Below are 17,291 nucleotides of genomic sequence, written 5' to 3'. Positions count from 1 at the left end.
AAATTTCTAGACAAATCTTTTTTTTTTTTTACTTTTCCCAAAATTATTCTCATTTTTTATATTTCTAATAAAATATCCTCTTCACGAGAAAAATGAAATAGTAATTTATAGAAAAATATTTTCTCTACTAGCTAATAGTGCATATTTGATTAGGGTTAATTATCGAGACTTCGGACTATCCGAACATATTCGGAAAAATATTGTTAGTTATACTTTATGGAGGGATCCTCTCTATTTATAATGTTTTTGAAAAGATTTACACGATTTTGATGGAGACATCAAAAATATTATAATTAAAATAAAATTTCTCTTAATTAGGTTATTATTATTCCTAAATTAATAAAAATACATATTTAAAATTCTAATTTTGGATATGAGTTAGATTTCATGTAGTTTAAATAAATCTATAATATTTTGATGAAGGTATAAATATATATATCTTTAAATATTATAACTAGTATTGTAAATCATATGCATACAAAATTAGACTTGTCCATAGGGTGTATCCAAGTATTACTTTAATTGTTTTGTCATAAAATATTTCTAGGATTACGAAAAATAGAAGACATCCTTTATTATTTTTATCTGAAAGTATTATTTTATCTTATCTTTTCTTTAAATAGAATGAGTTAAATGCAATGGGATGTGATCATACTAATATTTACTGTATGCAGTACATATATATCCAGCTTAATTTAGTGATTTTTATATTTTTACTATTTAGGTTTAACAATATTGATAGCAAAACTATAATCCAATGAATCCCACAATCATCAATGATTGTCACAATTTAAAATGCACATCATTTTACCATTTGCTTGATCCATGAATAATCCAAAATTAAGCTTAAAATAGTACAAGATTAAGTAAGAGAAAAAAAAATAATGTTCTGTTTTTCAATGAATAAAAAACAATCATGAGCAGAAGAACACTTATTTGGACATCTTCATATTGATTATATATATATATATATATATATATATATATATATATATATATATATATATATATATATATATATATATATATATATATAATGATTCGATAACAAGGCCAGATTTATAAGGAGTTAGATTCAATTATATTGATCTATATGATCATCCACCCTCCATCTTCAATCCAACGTCTGCAACTCGATCACAGCCTCCCCTCGAAAACATAATTTTCATTTTAAATCAATTTTAATTTAATAGAAAAAAATCCCCGTCTCCCTTTGCGTCCGAAACGTCTCCTAAAACCCTCGATTCGTGGTCCGGTCACGGCCCGCCCCGGATCCCGACCTCGGGAAGAAGCGGCGACGCGATGAGATGAAGGCACGGCCTCTGACTCCCATAATACGGCTACAGCTCCTCCACTCACGTCGCCTCCGCCCCGTCCTCGGAGCTCGGCCTCTCTCCTCCGCAACCGACGACCCCGACAAGGCGCCGCCGGCCTCCTCCTCCTCCTCCGTCGCCCCGCAGTCGGAGGTGGAGGCGAGGAGCGAGGCCTACCGGCGGCTTGAAAACCTCGACTTCATGACCGCCGCCAAGATCCTATTCACCACCCCTCCCAAAAGGAAGAAGTTCGGGTGCGCCTCGTCCTTTCCCTCATTTCTGTCCTTGCAACCTCTTGTTTCAGGATTGGTTTGGATCTGAAGCTCTTGGTTTGCTTCTCAGGCTCGATTTCCATCTGGTACAGCTCTTCTTTGCTTGCTTGCCCTCTTTAGGTATTCCTTTCCGATCTAAATTTGAGTTTCTGTTTCCGTTCTGTCATTTCAATGGATTTTTGGGGCGAAATGTGATATCTGGGGAAAAATCTATGGCCTTTTGATCTAGAAAGCTAAAGGGGTTTCCTTTTCTGTGACAGCTGTGTACTTGGTGGCACAATACGCGCGATATGAGATCAGAAGAATGGAGGCGGTAATGTTCGCAACTCCTGGCATCCTTTGCTTGTCTTGTCCATGATCACTATTATGCTTCGTACTGTTTCCGTGTGAATGTTTGTTGCATTTTCATTAGCTCCAGTTAATGATGTCTTTTTTCTTTCAGTATTTTAAGTGAATTGTAATTGTTAGAACACTGATATCTTGGCAGCAAATCCAGAAACTATAAGACAATAACACAAACAACAATCTGTTAGCTTTAATCTATTTCATCTTTTCTTCTTTCTATTTTCATTATGATCTGTTAGCCCAGTAATGTCTTTTGGCTATTTGACAAATTAGTTTATATAGCTTTATCCAGATCTCACAATGGCCGGGGGGGCCTTCTGCACTGGTCCTTTCCCTTTTTAGCTTTAATGTATTTTGTTGTTCTTGTTTGTTAAGGGAACAAAATTGTAGATTTTCGGGTCAAGGGATAAACTCAGAAAGTCTGGCAAAGTGTAAAAAAAGTTCATGATTTGCACACCTTGAATGTTGAATCAGATTCACAGTGAGATATTGGAGATTTATCTACTGCCCATTATGTAATCACATGGATATTTTTTTCTTCAACTTGGACCAAGGAAAAGACCAATTAAATGAAGCAACAAAGAAGAGTTATTTAATCACTATTTTGGAGAATTATACTCATTCAAATTTAGAAGTAAAGGGCTTGTAATTTATGAAGTTATTGTTGCAAGAATGCATCGGAATTGCTTAGGTGGTTACATGCTTGATTCTTTTGTAGCTAAATTGCAAACATCGGTGGTTTTTGCCTTCTTAGAATTGTTTTTAATTCGTTTTTGTATTAGTAGTTGAGTTCATTTCTAGAATCGAATAGAATAGCTTTCACTAGAGTTATTTCCTTGGATCAAAATTGTTTCATTTTCTTTTTCAATATTTGTTGCTGTTTGATATATAAACGTGCATTTTGATGATGATCTGATCTCAAGGCACAAATTTTTGTTCCACATTATTAAGAGAGAAAAAGTACGTGTTCTAGTTCCAAGAACAAGAAGTCTTAAGAGGGAACTTTGAGCTATGCAATCTTTGCCAGATCACAGTGTGCTTCAGAGGTAATGTCACATTGTATGCAAAAATCATGTCTGTGCTATGTCACACTTATGTAATCTTGCAGTTACTATTAAGTGTCCTTGAGATAGAATATTCCTAGAGCGAAAAAGCTACATATGGGATGTAATAAACATCATCGATTAAATTCCCATGGTCCATAAGACGATAAGGATTTTTGTTGTCTCCCAGGATTTGGCGATATCATCTTTGCATGTTGGAGTAAAGCTGTGTATGTGCCTTGCAAAGTTCTTGGGAGACCTTGTGAGCAAGGCTGCCCTTTTAGTTGCACTAGAATTATCTTAGTTTCTTGTGTATCACACAGCAGAAGACGAATACTTCACTTAGAACATGCTCTTTATCAAATTCTTTTTGCAGTTAAAGATGACATAATAGGCAAGTTTGGACTAGTTCTTATTAATTTGATTGGAAAAAAATGTTAGGATTCCATCTTGTTTGTCTGTTGCTATGGATTTGATCTATTTTACATCCCATTGTCGTTTCAACTCCAAACATCCTCTTTCTGACAGTATTAGGTTTCATTTCAGGAATTAGAGGAGAAAAAGAAACAAGACGAGGAAAAGCAGAAAGCAAAAGAGGCAGAGATGAGCAACGACGAAGAAAAGTCTGAAGCAGAGTTGTCAAAGGTTGACGAAGAAAAGTCTGAAGCAGAGTTGTCAAAGGTTAAAGCCAGGTTGGATGCACTGGAGGAGGCTGTAAAGGAAATTGCTGATGAGAAAAAGAAAATTCCCACTTCCAAATTATCCAAGGATCAAGATCAAGACAAGAGAGAGAAGGTTACATCTGTTGATGAGAAGTCCAGTACTCAGAGCCAATTGAACACAAGAAGCAGCGATACGGAAAGGGTCGGTGGTTCTGGCCCTTAAGCTTACATTGCAACAACTGACAGAGTGGAAAGGAGGACAAGCAGTTGAGTCTGGAGAGGGAGCATCTGGGAGGTCAACGAAGAGAATCTGAATATATATGCGCATAACTAGTATACATGATCCTGGCATTACAGAGAAATCAGTACAAGTGAAACACGTCTTCTGGTGGATGATCTGGATAGGATAAATTTTGGGCATTTATGTATGATTTACTTGAGCAGTAACCATATCATCTTTCAAGGCACAACTTAATCTTGGAGATTGTTTGATTATTTCATTATTATCTTTCTCGGTGGCTCTCTTTTTCTACTTGGAGGCAGTTACAGTGACTTGCTGCTTTAACCATAAGGTCTGTTAGACCAACCTTGTCTAGTTTCATGTCATTATATGTGAATGTGAAAAGCACTATGATTATTCATAGACTGCTAAGTGGGAATATATTTGATGATGCATGTGAAGCTTCTTCTGCTTAAAACTATGATCTTTTGAAGAATGGCATGTTTGTGAGCTGGCAAATATTTTTGATGTATTAGTTAAATTAGTATAGAAACTTTTGAGTCAGATGCTTATTTAAATGAGCCTATATATATATATATATATATCAAATCAATTGATTGGTGCAATTTCACACCTTTTGGTAGATGAGAAGTCATACTTCAATCATATTTTATAAGAATTAATTATATATTATCTCGCATAATTAAATATTTAATATTTTAATATTTATATTTTTTTAATATATATTGAGATCCATGTATATGTACAAAATCAATACATGTTCAATGGTAAATCTTATAATATTTTCATTAGTAAATTTGATAACATAAGAAGAAACAAAATTAAATGTTTCGTTTTTCGTAAGTATATTAATCTTAATAGAATTTTTGAAAAGATAAAGATCGATATACTAATTACAAAAGATAATATATAATTAGTCCTATCTATTACATGAATTCCTCTTCACAAGCAAAGTATCAACATACTTATAAACTAGAACAAGCAAGAACAAGAATTCAAGAAAAACAAAACATCAACATATGCAAGCAGTCACGTCATAAATTCCTGTTATCACACCACAAATCAGACTTTCGTTCACTCACAACTCAGAACAGTGGAAAGAGACTGACCAAAATTGAAATGGATCACAGTAGATGTCAGATCATCAAAAGCACAAGGTGAAGAAACTCTAGTAAACATTGGCTAATAAACCAATAACCAAAAAACTAAGATGAGACTGCCGTCCAACTCTTTCAGCTAATCACAATTCAAAATCTATTTTATTGATCTCAAGCACCATGAGATTACACAATAGCATTGGCTGCACTAGCAATCCTTGGCCACAGGTCTGCACATTCCTTCCCGATGGGTCCAGTAATAGCAGATCCTGCAATAATCAATTCAATAAAGTACTATTGCCTATGAATCCTTGAAAGGAGCTAAACTTAAAGACAAAACTATAAATTGAGGTATTTAGCCACATATCAATAGTTAAATTGGATTACAGTTGTGGCCACAATAAGCTAAATATTTCACAAAATGATTTAAAATTACATTTGGATTCCTTTCTAATTATGTGCTATAGATTTCTAATGTTTAGAGGTGAACATATTGCCCATGCTGTTGTAACATACCTTTCATTTCTCCCTTTGGATTTACAATCACTCCAGCATTATCTGTATAAATTGAGAGGTAAAAGCATTAAACAGCTGAAAGCATGCAGTCCGCATGTGCAGGAAAACAACTACAAACCTCTAAGCTTCTGCATTACCACTAAAATATTAAGAAATCTCACGAATGATACTTAAATGATGATTCCATCAGGTAAACAAATGATCAGTGCAAACAGATAGATTTATGATAAACCAACAAAATGTCATATGACCTTAGCATAAAATTCATTCAAACTTCATGCTTCATTTCAGATTCAAGAACTAGAAGGGTTTGGTTCCTTTTGCTTAAGAACACTAGTGCAAAGTATCTGAACTTTCAATGCTCGATTATCTTGATTGTCATAAAAACTACATGAAATTGCCAAGCAATTTTCTCACAAAATGTAACCACCTTTTTTTATAATATAAACAACATGATTAGTAAACATTAATTTCCTAACATAAGATGAATATTTGCCCAGTAAATGTATTGAAAATTCGCAAATATGCCATAATCACAGGTCAAGATCGAACTTATAATCAAATCATTACAGTTTACAACTTTGGAACTCAATTGTTCAGGTAAACCAACCATGAAGAATGATTAGCATCTCCGGTTGAATTATGATTGTACGATCTCAAACTTCTACATCGACTAAGATTACAAGACACAACAACTTGTGTACATCAAAGGGAAACTATTTGGTGGGAACAATTCAATACCCCCTACCCTACTATAGATAACTATACAAGGCACACTCATTTTATACACTACAATGTCAACAACGTTAAGCACAATATACGGCAAGGGAATTAATCAGCAGGTCATAACCAAGAACGCGTACGGAATGGGTAAAAATTAGGAATTTGCAAACGGAGATCATCAAACACACCTTCAAAGTACATGTACACGCCGTCCTTTCGGCGCCAGGGCTTGCGCTGGCGGACGATGACAGCGGGCATGACCTTCTTCCGGAGATCGGGCTTCCCCTTCTTGACAGTAGCCATGACCATGTCCCCAACGCAGGCGGAGGGCAGGCGGTTGAGGCGGCCCTTGATCCCCTTGACGGAGATGATGTATAGGTTCTTCGCCCCCGTGTTGTCGGCGCAGTTCACCGTCGCGGCCACAGGAAGACCAAGCGACATCCGGAACTTGTTCCCAGCCGATCCTCCGCGCCCTGCAAAACCCGACACAGCAAACACCGCTTAAACGACACTGAACAGAGGCCCGAACGTTCGATCTCGAAGAAATCAACTGGAGATGGAGGAGGTTACCTCGCTTCGACATTTCGGCGAGCTCGAGCTGCCACGCGATGCGACTTCGGGAATGAGCATGCCACAGCTATTGCGTCGCCCTTTTATACTACCAAGCGGCCGAGGGGAATTGTTCTAGGGTTTATGGTGACCGTATATTACGAGAATGCCCTCTGTGGTGGGTCCGATATAGAAGTTCATACGATCCGTTCGACAAGACCAACCCACCAATCACGAGCTCAGCACCCACGGAAACAGGTGAATAGCGTCCAATGAAATAAAAGGTTGTTTGTGGGTGGATATATTAGGGTAGCTAAAAGTTATTGTTGAGGACGGCAGCATTACGGACCTTTCAGAATCGAAGCCTCCACTCCTCCAAATCCGATATAATTACAGAATTACTCGTCTGCAGCTTTGCCCGGACATTATGAGGGAGTCCGGCTCGACGTCTTCCCTCGTTTTCTCTCGCCCTTCGCCGCTTTGCTGCCCCCGAGAGCGAAGAGGGCTTCGTCAAGGGCTCCTCTATCTCTCTACCGCTCCTCTTCCTCCTCCTCCGGTCGCGCCACGTATCAGGTCGCTAGCGTGGTCATACGATCGCAAGGAGGGACACGAAGACAGAGTTAAGAGGGGATTCGGTGAGGCATGCAGTCGGATAGGATGGTAATTAGCTTGAGGCCTGGAGTCGGCGCCGGAAACTGCCCCCCATGGTTCGACTCCGCATCCTCTGGCTGCGACTCCACAATCGGCTCCTTCTCCGTTCTCCCCATCCTTCACCCCGCCGGCGCCGCCCTCCCTCTTAAGGTCGATCGAAAACGCTTTAGATCGATCTATTGCTTCGCTTAGTTAATCAAAGTTTGCGTCTTTAAATGGCCTGATCTGATTGATATGCAGGATGGGACCTTTCGATTGGTTGGTGGTTTCATTGATTGGGTCTTTCGATCCTCCTTTGATTGATTTGCTCTCTTTTACCTATATAGAGGGAGCCTGATCGATAATTTTACTATGGAAACTAGCTTTGGAACTCTGAATGGACTCTAAATTGCATGTTTTCAACTGTAGTACAGATTTTGTTGTTGTTTGATTGGTGTTGATGGTTGTGATTAGATTGAACTACTCCTTCTTGGTCATTTCGCATGTTGACTTCTGCTAAGTTTGTAATTTATAGTTGCAAGCTAATGATTGATCATCTTAAAATTTGTTTTTATGAGATATTCTTTGTTTAAATAAATGCTGTCTTAGTGCTCATGTTAATGAGTTGATCTCTTCGTTGAAATTTCTATGCTATAGATGCTTGCTTATATCCTTTTAGTTCCTGGTAACTAAACCTTTTAACGTGCTTTTGGACAGATGATAGCACCGATCTCAGTTTCCTGAGACTGGTCATATTCTAGCCAACTTATGGAGTTTATTTGATGTACAATATGTTAAAGACACTTGACTACACTTAGTGCCATCATGCCATTTGGTCAAATTATTGTCAATGTTGTTTTTTGGAGTTGTCTACTTACTTTATATAGTCTGTTGGATAACTCTGAGAATAACAGTTAGGAGTATTATTTGACATCACAGTTCACTTGTCAGATTGGAGAATCAAGGTCTGGGAGTCATGAACATGCCTATTACACAAGGGATTAACTTTTGCATGTTCGTGAGTACATCAAAATTTTCATTTGTTTGAACTTTCTTCTGTCACTTTAGGATCTCTTGTTGTTTATCTTTAACACAATGGGATTTTATTTTGTTTTCATGTCAGTCTCTGGCAGTCTTTAATTAAATCTTGATTTTATTCTGTTACATTTTAGCTTTCTGGGAAAACACTTCTTTGCTTACTAATCAAAATCTAGTGGGATTAGTACACTAAAGTTTGTCTTTCATTGAGAATCAATACAACTCATTGTTTCTAGTGGTAATGATACACTATAGCTTAGCAGTGTTTGATGAAAATTTTGTTTTCATGTCAGTCTCACTGAAAAAGAGCGGGTGCTGAAAACTGTAAAAGGTTAATTATCCTTAACTCTTTAGTCCAGCAGAATATGTTGATGACATGTATTATTTGAATTCTCTTGGAAACTTTTCATTTTTGGTGATGATTCATTGCAGTATATTGAACAAGCTGACACAAGAAAATTTTGATGTTCTCAAAGGCCAACTGATCGATGCTGGAATTACCACACCTACGCTGCAGGATGTCATTACTCTCATTTTTGAGAAAGCAGTCTTCAAGCCAACATTCTGTCCCATGTATGCGCAACTTTGTTCTGATCTCAATGAAAACCTACCTCTATTCCCCTCTGAAGAAGAAGGTGGGAAGGAAATTACTTTCAAGTGCATACTCTTAAATAATTGCTATGAGGCATTTGAACATGATGGAGACCTGAGTGCTGAAGTGCAAAAGCTCATTGGGCCTGACTAAGAAATGGATTGTAAGGATAAAGAGAGAATGGTGAAACTCCATACTCTTGGTAACATTCGTCTCATCGGCAAGCTTTTAAAGCAGAAGATGGTGCCAGAGAAGATTGTTCATCATATCGCGCAGGTAACCATCAGTTATGCTAATACTAGATCTTCTATACTTTTATGGAATGTTCACTTTTAAGAGATTTTCTGATATAGTTGCTGTGAGCAGGAGCTATTGGGGCATGATAACAGGACCTGTCCTGCTGTGGAAAATGATGAAGCAATCTGCCAATTATTCAACACCACAGGGAAGCAGTTGGATGAGAGTCCCAGCTCTCATTGTTTCAATGATGCCTATTTTGACTGGCTCAAGGAGCCAACTATTAATCCTCAACTTGCACCACACCTAAGATTTATGGTTTGTGTTGTGCTTGGCCTACAGAAAAATAACTGGATTCCTCGCAGTGAAGAGGTAAGCTTTACCCTGTTTCTGTTTGTAGATTTTATGGTTCTGTTTTTTTGGAACATAAATTACATTTATAGATAAGTAGCAAGACTGAATTATTCTTCAAGAGAATCATAAATCTTGATGTGATTTTTCCAAGAATTGAGGGTTTTCCTGCCTTTGCAGGTGAAGGCCAAAACCATTAGTAAAATCCATATTGAGGCAGAAAAGAATCTTGGGTTGCACCCTGGTGCAACTGCAAGGATGAGAAATAGTCATGATATTGGTGGTCTAGGGGGTCTCAGTGCTATCAACAGACCTGGAACTTGTGGTATGATGCCTGGGATGCCTGTAACAAGAAAAATGCCTGGAACGCCTGGATTAGATGGAGATTTTCTAGGGAGTTCCACGGAGCAAATCTATGCCCAGGAGTGAAGCTAAATGTGTCCATACTCCATAGTTCTTCAGTGGCTAAGTCAATGTCCATCAACTCAAAGTTCTTACCTCAAGGTAGTTGTGTCCTGATTGCTGGTAAGACTAGTGTGTTGTTGCAGGACAGTGGGCCACCAGCTCTTTCTCTGCTCTTGTTTCCGGCACAGGAGACTCTCCATCTCAAAACTTAAGGCTCATGAGGCTTGTTGGTCAAATGCCCCAACCTAAATCCATGGAGAAGTCAGTGGCAACACCCAAATTTAATACTAGTGAGCTACATAAGAAGATGATTGCTCTTCCGGAAGAGTATTTTCACATCCGCCTTCTAGATGAAGCACTTCAATGTGTAGGGGAACTGAAGAGTCCAGAATACCATCCAGAGGTGGCTAAGGAGGCTATCAATCTAGCTGTGGACAAGGGCCTCTCATGGCTCAAATCCATCATAAAGCTTTTGGAGTATTCATTGACTAAAAAGGTTTTTGCCCCAAGGGACTTGGGGACAGGTTGTTTGCTTCATGGGGCATTGCTGGATGACATATGCATTGACTTGCCAAAGGCACTTTCTTATATGGCGAAGTGGCCGGTGAACTAATTCTTGCCAGTGTAGTTGATCTGAAGGTGGTGGAGAAATTTTTCAGGAAGGTAGAAGATGCCAGTTTCCAGTCGGCAGTATCTGATGCTGTGATGGGAATTGTTGCGGCCGAAATCAAGGCTTGCGAGGAACTTTTGCATTGAATTCGTTTTACTGTCTTCTGCTAAGGTTAATCTCTTCTATATTCTGTATGGAAATAAGATTTTTGGTGCCATTTCTTTTCCCTGCTCCTTCCACTGTGTTCAGGTTTTTTATATGAGATTAGGAATTTTACAGCAGCAATTAAGTCTATGACTTGTAGATTGTTGCAAAATTGTGTGTATCTTTATTAGTGACTGTAGAGGAAAGAACAAATGCCATGGTGTTGAGCCATGGGTAATTTTGCCCGAGCTTTGAAGATAATAAAGGTATAATGTTTCTTTTTACCTTCATTTATCAAAGATTTTTTCTTCAGTTCATTGGAAGAATGTTCTTTTTTGGTATCTCTAATATTGTGAGACTGTAGATGAACATAACAGTGGTATATCAACACAGAATCCTGTTTCTATATGCTCTATCATCAACACAAATTGAGCATGGAGTATGGCATCCCATGTGAAGAACTCCATCCGCAAGAGCTGAAGACTGACCACCAACGTGCAGAAAAGATAAGTGATCCATCTATTTTTCCTGTGTTCTTTCCGTTTTGTTAACGCAGTTGTTGCTGTGACATTTCCAGACTTTGGACTTTCAGAGAACACATTTGTTCAAACGATGCAAAGTAAATAGTCTGCTTATATGACCAGCTTGCCAAAGTTTGGCTATTCAATCATCTTTATTCTGCCTTGAAAAACCGGATCAATGTTCTTCCAGATAGACAAAGATGCTTTAGAATCAATGTCGCCTTTTTCCTCATCCTTTTCCCATTCTACCTATACCCGATCTGATGCCATGGACCCGTTTCTCCTCCTTTTTCAGTGTTCTCATGTTCTTATACTATTCTATCACAGCAAGTCCTATAAAGTCCCCTCAATCTTCCCTACGATCACTGTTACCAAATAAACTCCCAGGATGAAGCTTAATCTTCTCCTGTGCTTTCTCCTCTTATTCCTCAGAGCCAAGTGGGGTGTACCGACTACTACCAGCCATGGTGCAAAAGACCAACCACTTCAAGGTAAAGAGAAGCCTTTGTATAAGCATTCACAAAGCAAGAACTGTATGATGTATGACTTGGTTGCAGGCCTGAATGTGACCGTCGAGCCGAGGAGTGGTGGCAATTCCGGAGGGGAGAAGATGGAGTTTGATGGTGTGAAACGGGTGGAGTACTCGAGGAAGAGCAGCTCCGGAGGCAAAGGAGGAGGGAGGACGAGTGGCGGCGGCTCGCAGTCGCTTCGTCAACCTCGTCCACAGAAGAGCAGTTCGCCGACGATGCAACAGCCATTTGGCTACTTCTCTCTCCTGCTTTACCTGTACCTTGCTTGAACTCAAGCACTTGCCTTGGATCTTCAAGCAATCTACCGTTGTGGGAATCAACTAAGTGGTGTCTTTTAAAGGTTGACATGCATTTATATCACTTGTAACTCTTGGAACGAATATGCTGAGAATAAATCAAATCTTCCCTTCTCATAATAACAGAGGGTGAGATGAAGAGGGAGGAATGAGCTGGAAATGCAATCCAATTGTCCCATATACTTTTATAAAGATTAGAATCTGATACCATATATATTATGAACTTAACTAGTTTTGCTTAGTTGGTATAAAATTTTTTGCTTAATAGAACCCCACTGCTCTTATTGCACCAAACACTTTTTTGGCAAAGGTCCTCAACTTGTCTACTAACAGTCTGTTTGCTTGGATAAGAAGTTCTTTAAGCTCCGAAAGGCTGGAATCCATTGGCAAAGTCCATTAGAATTGTAATGACTATTTAATTCTGTGGAGGAGGGATGTATTACCATCCAAGAAGTCAAACTGAGAAAGAACAAGAGCAACTTAATCTTTCTTATCTTGTGGTACATTACTGCAACATCAATCACAGTGTGTTTATGGTATTAAAACAATAAGATAGCATTGAAAAATATATAAAAGACATAACCTCTTATTTGATGACTCAAACATCCAAAAGAACAAGCTACCAATCATCTCCAATATCAGCAATCGAAGATGTCATCCCTTGTGATGATGCCAAAGTTGCAGTTGTATCACCACCAAGGTAATCTTTTAGCTTGTTCAGGTCATCAGCAACACTGATCATGGTTGGTCTGCTTGCAGGAGCCTCCTGTGTGCAAAGAAGACCCAACTCGATCATTTCCATGATTGCAACTTCCCATACTCTCTTAACTTCATGGCTTTGTTCCCTTATATTCTTCACCAAAGAGGAGTCCACAATGTTCACCAAGCGACTGCCATAGTGCCTTTTCACCCAGTTGATCAAGCTCAGATCCTCATTGAACATGTCCTCTGTTGGTCTCTTTCCGGTAACCATCTCCAGCACAACGACGCCAAAGCTGTAGACGTCCCCTTTTGTTGATGCAGGTCTACCATGTCCATACTCTGAGAAAAAGGAAATCTTTCAATCTTCAATCATTCAATGAAGCAACAAACTAAAATGCTTAGGCTTGTAAGTGCAAGCTTGACTATGTTTTATGTGTATACGCATGTTCAAATGTCATGCACTATATATCGAGTGAAGGATTAACTTGGACAGTATCTGATCCAAGTTTTTACCTATAAAATGCCAATCATGAAGCCAAATCATAGGCCAAGAAAGCGAGTATCATTCTGATGTCAACTCCTGATAACAAATCATTGACGGACATAGATTTCATTGTGTTTAGGACACAGGAATTTACCTGGAGCAACATATCCAACTGATCCACGCAGCAGATTCGTTGTGGAGTTTGTCATGCGGTCAGATGATGCATTCCCTTCTCCACCTGGGCTGACCAGCATCGCGATACCGAAATCTGAAACCATGGCGGTCATGTCGTCGGCGAGGAGAATGTTGCTCGGCTTCAGGTCACAATGGATCACCTGCACCGGCGCATGGTGGTGCAAATAGGCCATCCCTTCGGCTACGTCGCTGCAGATGCTCACTCTTTCAGTTAAGCTCAGCCGCGGGCTCATTCGATCTCCCTTGGGGTGTAGATGATCTTCTAGGCTGCCTTCGCTCATGAGAGGGAACACCAGAGCTTTGAATTCCGGAAGGCTGCAAGCTGTTGTGATCCCCATCAGGTTCCTGTGGCGAATTGTCTTGAGGACCTCACATTCTCTGTTGAATGTTCTTGCAGAGTTGTGATCCTGCAGCTGCAGAACCTTAACGGCGAGGGAGCTGCCGTCCCTCAGCATTGCTCTGTAAACATGCCCGAAGCCACCTGACCCTATCAACCTGCTTTGGTCGAATCCTCCTGTGGCTTCCCAAAGCTCTCTGTAGGTTACTCTTCGATGACGACTCGACAAGTTTGCAGAATGCCAGCTCCCATCCACTCCATTTCTCAGAAACGCTGTGCCTCTGCGTGCCTTGGCTGCTGCGACGCAGGTAATCGTAAGAAAGAAGAGCACCATGAAGATGATACTTACGAGCGACACTAGGAACTTGAGTGTGTGTGTTGAGTGGCAGCTGCGGAGTCGTTCTACCCCGCAAGGTTCGTTCCCTTCCAGTGATTCTTGAGTTAAGTTATCGAATACACCGCCACAAGGTAGAGCACCACTCAACCGGTTGTATGACAGGTTGAGCCGCTTGAGGTTGATGCAGTTCCGGAGTGACTCAGGAACTCCACCAGAAAGGGAATTGGAAGAAAGATCGAGGGACTCGAGGTTGCGAAGATTGCCGAAGGTCTCAGGGATTGGCCCTTGAAGAGAGTTGTGAGACAGATTCAACAGATGAACATTCCTACAAAGCACTCCTACTTCAGGAGGAATCGAACCACTGAGATTATTCGAGGAAAGATCAATCTCCTGAACCATTTCCATTTTGCTCAACTCCTTAGGAAGCATTCCTTGCAGTGAATTATGTGATAGGTCGAAGAAGAACGCCATGGTGCTCAAGCTTGCTACTTCAGCTGGTATTGCTCCGGTTAGCTGGTTGTGTGACAGGTTCAACTTCTCCAGCTTCATGCTTCCAAGGCTTGAAGGTATTGATCCCGCAAGTAAGTTTCCACCCAGCAGCAAATACCTCATGCTACGCAGCTTCGACACAGATGATGGAATTCTACCCGAAAGCTTATTCCGTGAGAGATCCAGACTTCCAAGTTTGGTTGAGATATCAGGAAGAGAAGGAAGTTCTCCATGTAGAAGATTGTCACTGATCCATATCCTCTCTATCTTGGGAAGAAGAAATAGCTGCAATGGGATGGTTCCTTCCAGGAGATTCCGGGACAAGTCCAGTGATGTTAGGTTCCGAAGGTCGGATACATCCGAAGGTATCGCTCCACGGATTCTGTTATCCTGCAGAAAGATGATCGAGAGATTAACATGAAGAAGGCCAGCCATGGAGGGAAGTGTGCCTCTCAGATCATTTCCCGCAATCTCAAGCTCTTCCAGTTGAGTCAAGTTCGAAATGGCCCTAAAGAAGTGGTTGAGTTCTTCACCTTCCTCATCACTCGAAAGCTTGTTGTAAGAAAGAGACAGTGACTTCAAGGCCGGCAAGTGCACTACAATCTCAGATGGCAGTCCACCACTTAGAGAGTTCATATGCAAAGCAATTCCGGTAAGATTTGTGGCATTGGAGAGAGAAGCTGGAATGCTTCCTGTCAAGTTATTCCGAGCAAGGAACAGGCTTCTCAGGTGATTGAGAGAGGTTCCTATCTGCAGAGGAATCGAACCCTCGAAAGAATTGTTGGAGAGGTCTACATACTTCAAATTGGTGCAGTTGTGGAAGATGGAGGGAGGAAGCTTCCCTTCGAGTTCATTGGAAGGAAGGTCCAAATACCAAAGATTTGCAAGCATGCCGAGGTTATCAGGTAATGTATGCTGTAACTCATTGTTTCTGAGGCTAATTACACCCAGATCAGATAATGCTCCTATCTCACCAGGAATGGACCCTCGAAGGAAGTTATATGATAGATCGAGGACTTGAAGCTGAGAAAGGTTGGATAGAAATGGTGAGATTGTTCCATGCAGAGATCGTTGAGATAGAACGAGTTCATTTACTCTTCCGCTTGTGTCGTTGCAAGTGATGCCAATCCAATGACAGACATCAGTCGATTCATTCCAGTTGCTCAGCACATTGTCTGGGTCTCGTATGCCTTCTCTGAATGCCAAGAGAGCCATTGCATCAGTGATGTTTGAAGTGCGGAGATGCAATGTTGGGTGGGGAAGAAGAGAGAAAAGGATGAAGAGGACATGGACTATGAAAGAGGTAGGATAACCCATAGGAGAGATGAATACTGTTGATGCTGAGAGTTGTAGTTTCTAAGCCAAGCATGGATGCATGGCTACATGTGGCTATTGCAACCTATGCTCAACATAGCCTTAAATAAGGAAGACAATGTGGTGCAGAAAGTGACTGACTGCTGGGATAACTATGTGATGAGAGTTTCTTCAGGTGATGCAGCAACCACTTCTCTTCCTAGTGGGAACGGACCTACTCCATTTAGTGTCCTTCCTTCAATCTCCTTTTAATATTTTTGTCTCAATTTGAAAGAGAACATGGCACTAAACAATTATTTGATAGTTTAAGTAGTGATGTTTATCATTGCTCCACCCTAAACTTTCTTCTAAGATATGGTAATCTTCTCATTTTCCTGTCTAGGTTGGATCCTAGTCATGCAAGTAATTGACACTTACTCTTCATCTCATTACTTCATGTTCCTCCTCATCTGTGGTTGAAGGTCAATGAATAGTCTCTTGTTTCTCTCTCTGTGTGAATATCCAAGGAGACTGGAGAGAGTCAAAAGGGGTTGTAATCTAGTGAATGGCCATTGGAAATCTGAACAAGATCTTCAGTGGGACTAAAAGGTCTTGGATTTTAGTTAGATGGATTGGTGCCACTTGTGATGTCTATATAATCTCACTTGCCAAAGTCTTTTGTCTTAGTAAAACGACATCATCATCATCATCATCATAAAAAATGAATTAAAACACTTAACCAGCAAGCTACATTGTAGTTTTTGATCTGAAACAAGGTTGTCATGAACCATATTGTCATCTCCATGTCTTAGACTCTCTGATAAAGATGATGGATTCAGAAGATAGTTCACTTTAGAGGCATAGCATCTTTGAGACATGATTGTACTTTGGACATACATCTAAGCTGGCATGAAAAATTATGATTCAATAGCTCACCAGAAAATTAGCATGCATGACTCCAAGTCAACAACCCTTCATAGTCTGTGCCCAAGTTTGCTGCTCAATGTTTCTCCATCGGTTTCAGTCATTAAAAGGTCAATCTATCTAGGATGAGCTTCGTGTGACATGCTTCACCTCATCAACATTTCTGGTGGTCAAGCTTCCACTTCAATCTGCCAAATAATCAAAGACCATGTAGCAAATTCTATAATGAACATGACCATAATGGAGATTAGTGCTCCTTTATCAGATTCAGATGAAAAGATCTGCCTTTGCTATGAGTAATTAACTCATCTACTTACCCACTCACTTAAAGAAGAACAGATGGATGCAATGAAAGTTCACAGTTGATCATCATGTTTGACTTGGTCTTTCACATTCCTGTTTTCTTGTGAGAACT

At 39.9% G+C, this 17,291-nt stretch overlaps 3 protein-coding genes and 1 non-coding gene across 5 annotated transcripts; 2 read left to right on the top strand and 2 right to left on the bottom strand.

Annotated features, from left to right (window-relative positions):
- The first annotated feature begins 1,217 nt into the window (after positions 1-1,217).
- LOC103980732 (uncharacterized) lies at positions 1,218-4,310 on the top strand. 2 transcript variants are annotated; one of them, XM_009397214.3, is made up of 5 exons: positions 1,218-1,567; positions 1,656-1,705; positions 1,846-1,898; positions 3,520-3,618; positions 3,655-4,310. In XM_009397214.3, exons 1-5 carry the CDS (start codon positions 1,308-1,310, stop codon positions 3,856-3,858), a joined length of 666 nt encoding a protein of 221 aa, XP_009395489.2. In that variant the 5' UTR covers positions 1,218-1,307; the 3' UTR covers positions 3,859-4,310. The 2 variants fall into 2 exon arrangements, with proteins under 2 accessions (XP_009395489.2, XP_009395488.2); XM_009397213.3 differs by having other exon boundaries at positions 3,520-4,310.
- A 560-nt stretch (positions 4,311-4,870) lies between these two features.
- LOC135636660 (large ribosomal subunit protein uL14) lies at positions 4,871-6,932 on the bottom strand. The gene is made up of 4 exons (XM_065148541.1): positions 6,783-6,932; positions 6,401-6,685; positions 5,490-5,531; positions 4,871-5,242 (listed from the first exon to the last, which is right to left on the bottom strand). The coding sequence occupies exons 1-4, from the start codon at positions 6,793-6,795 to the stop codon at positions 5,160-5,162; spliced, it is 423 nt and encodes a 140-aa protein (XP_065004613.1). The 5' UTR covers positions 6,796-6,932; the 3' UTR covers positions 4,871-5,159.
- A 151-nt stretch (positions 6,933-7,083) lies between these two features.
- LOC108952497 (eukaryotic translation initiation factor) lies at positions 7,084-12,275 on the top strand. Its single transcript, XR_010495985.1, has 5 exons — positions 7,084-7,562; positions 8,723-9,297; positions 9,388-9,630; positions 9,790-11,780; positions 11,847-12,275. It is a non-coding gene; the product is annotated as a eukaryotic translation initiation factor (transcript).
- Positions 12,276-12,618: 343 nt separating this feature from the next.
- Positions 12,619-16,033, bottom strand: LOC103980730 (putative leucine-rich repeat receptor-like serine/threonine-protein kinase At2g24130). The gene is made up of 2 exons (XM_009397211.3): positions 13,456-16,033; positions 12,619-13,156 (listed from the first exon to the last, which is right to left on the bottom strand). Exons 1-2 carry the CDS (start codon positions 15,974-15,976, stop codon positions 12,735-12,737), a joined length of 2,943 nt encoding a protein of 980 aa, XP_009395486.2. The 5' UTR covers positions 15,977-16,033; the 3' UTR covers positions 12,619-12,734.
- Positions 16,034-17,291: the final 1,258 nt, after the last annotated feature.

Source organism: Musa acuminata, chromosome BXJ3-4, assembly GCF_036884655.1.
Source record: "Musa acuminata AAA Group cultivar baxijiao chromosome BXJ3-4, Cavendish_Baxijiao_AAA, whole genome shotgun sequence".
In the NCBI taxonomy this organism is placed as follows: Eukaryota; Viridiplantae; Streptophyta; class Magnoliopsida; order Zingiberales; family Musaceae; genus Musa; species Musa acuminata.
This window is presented reverse-complemented; position numbering and strand designations above follow the sequence as displayed.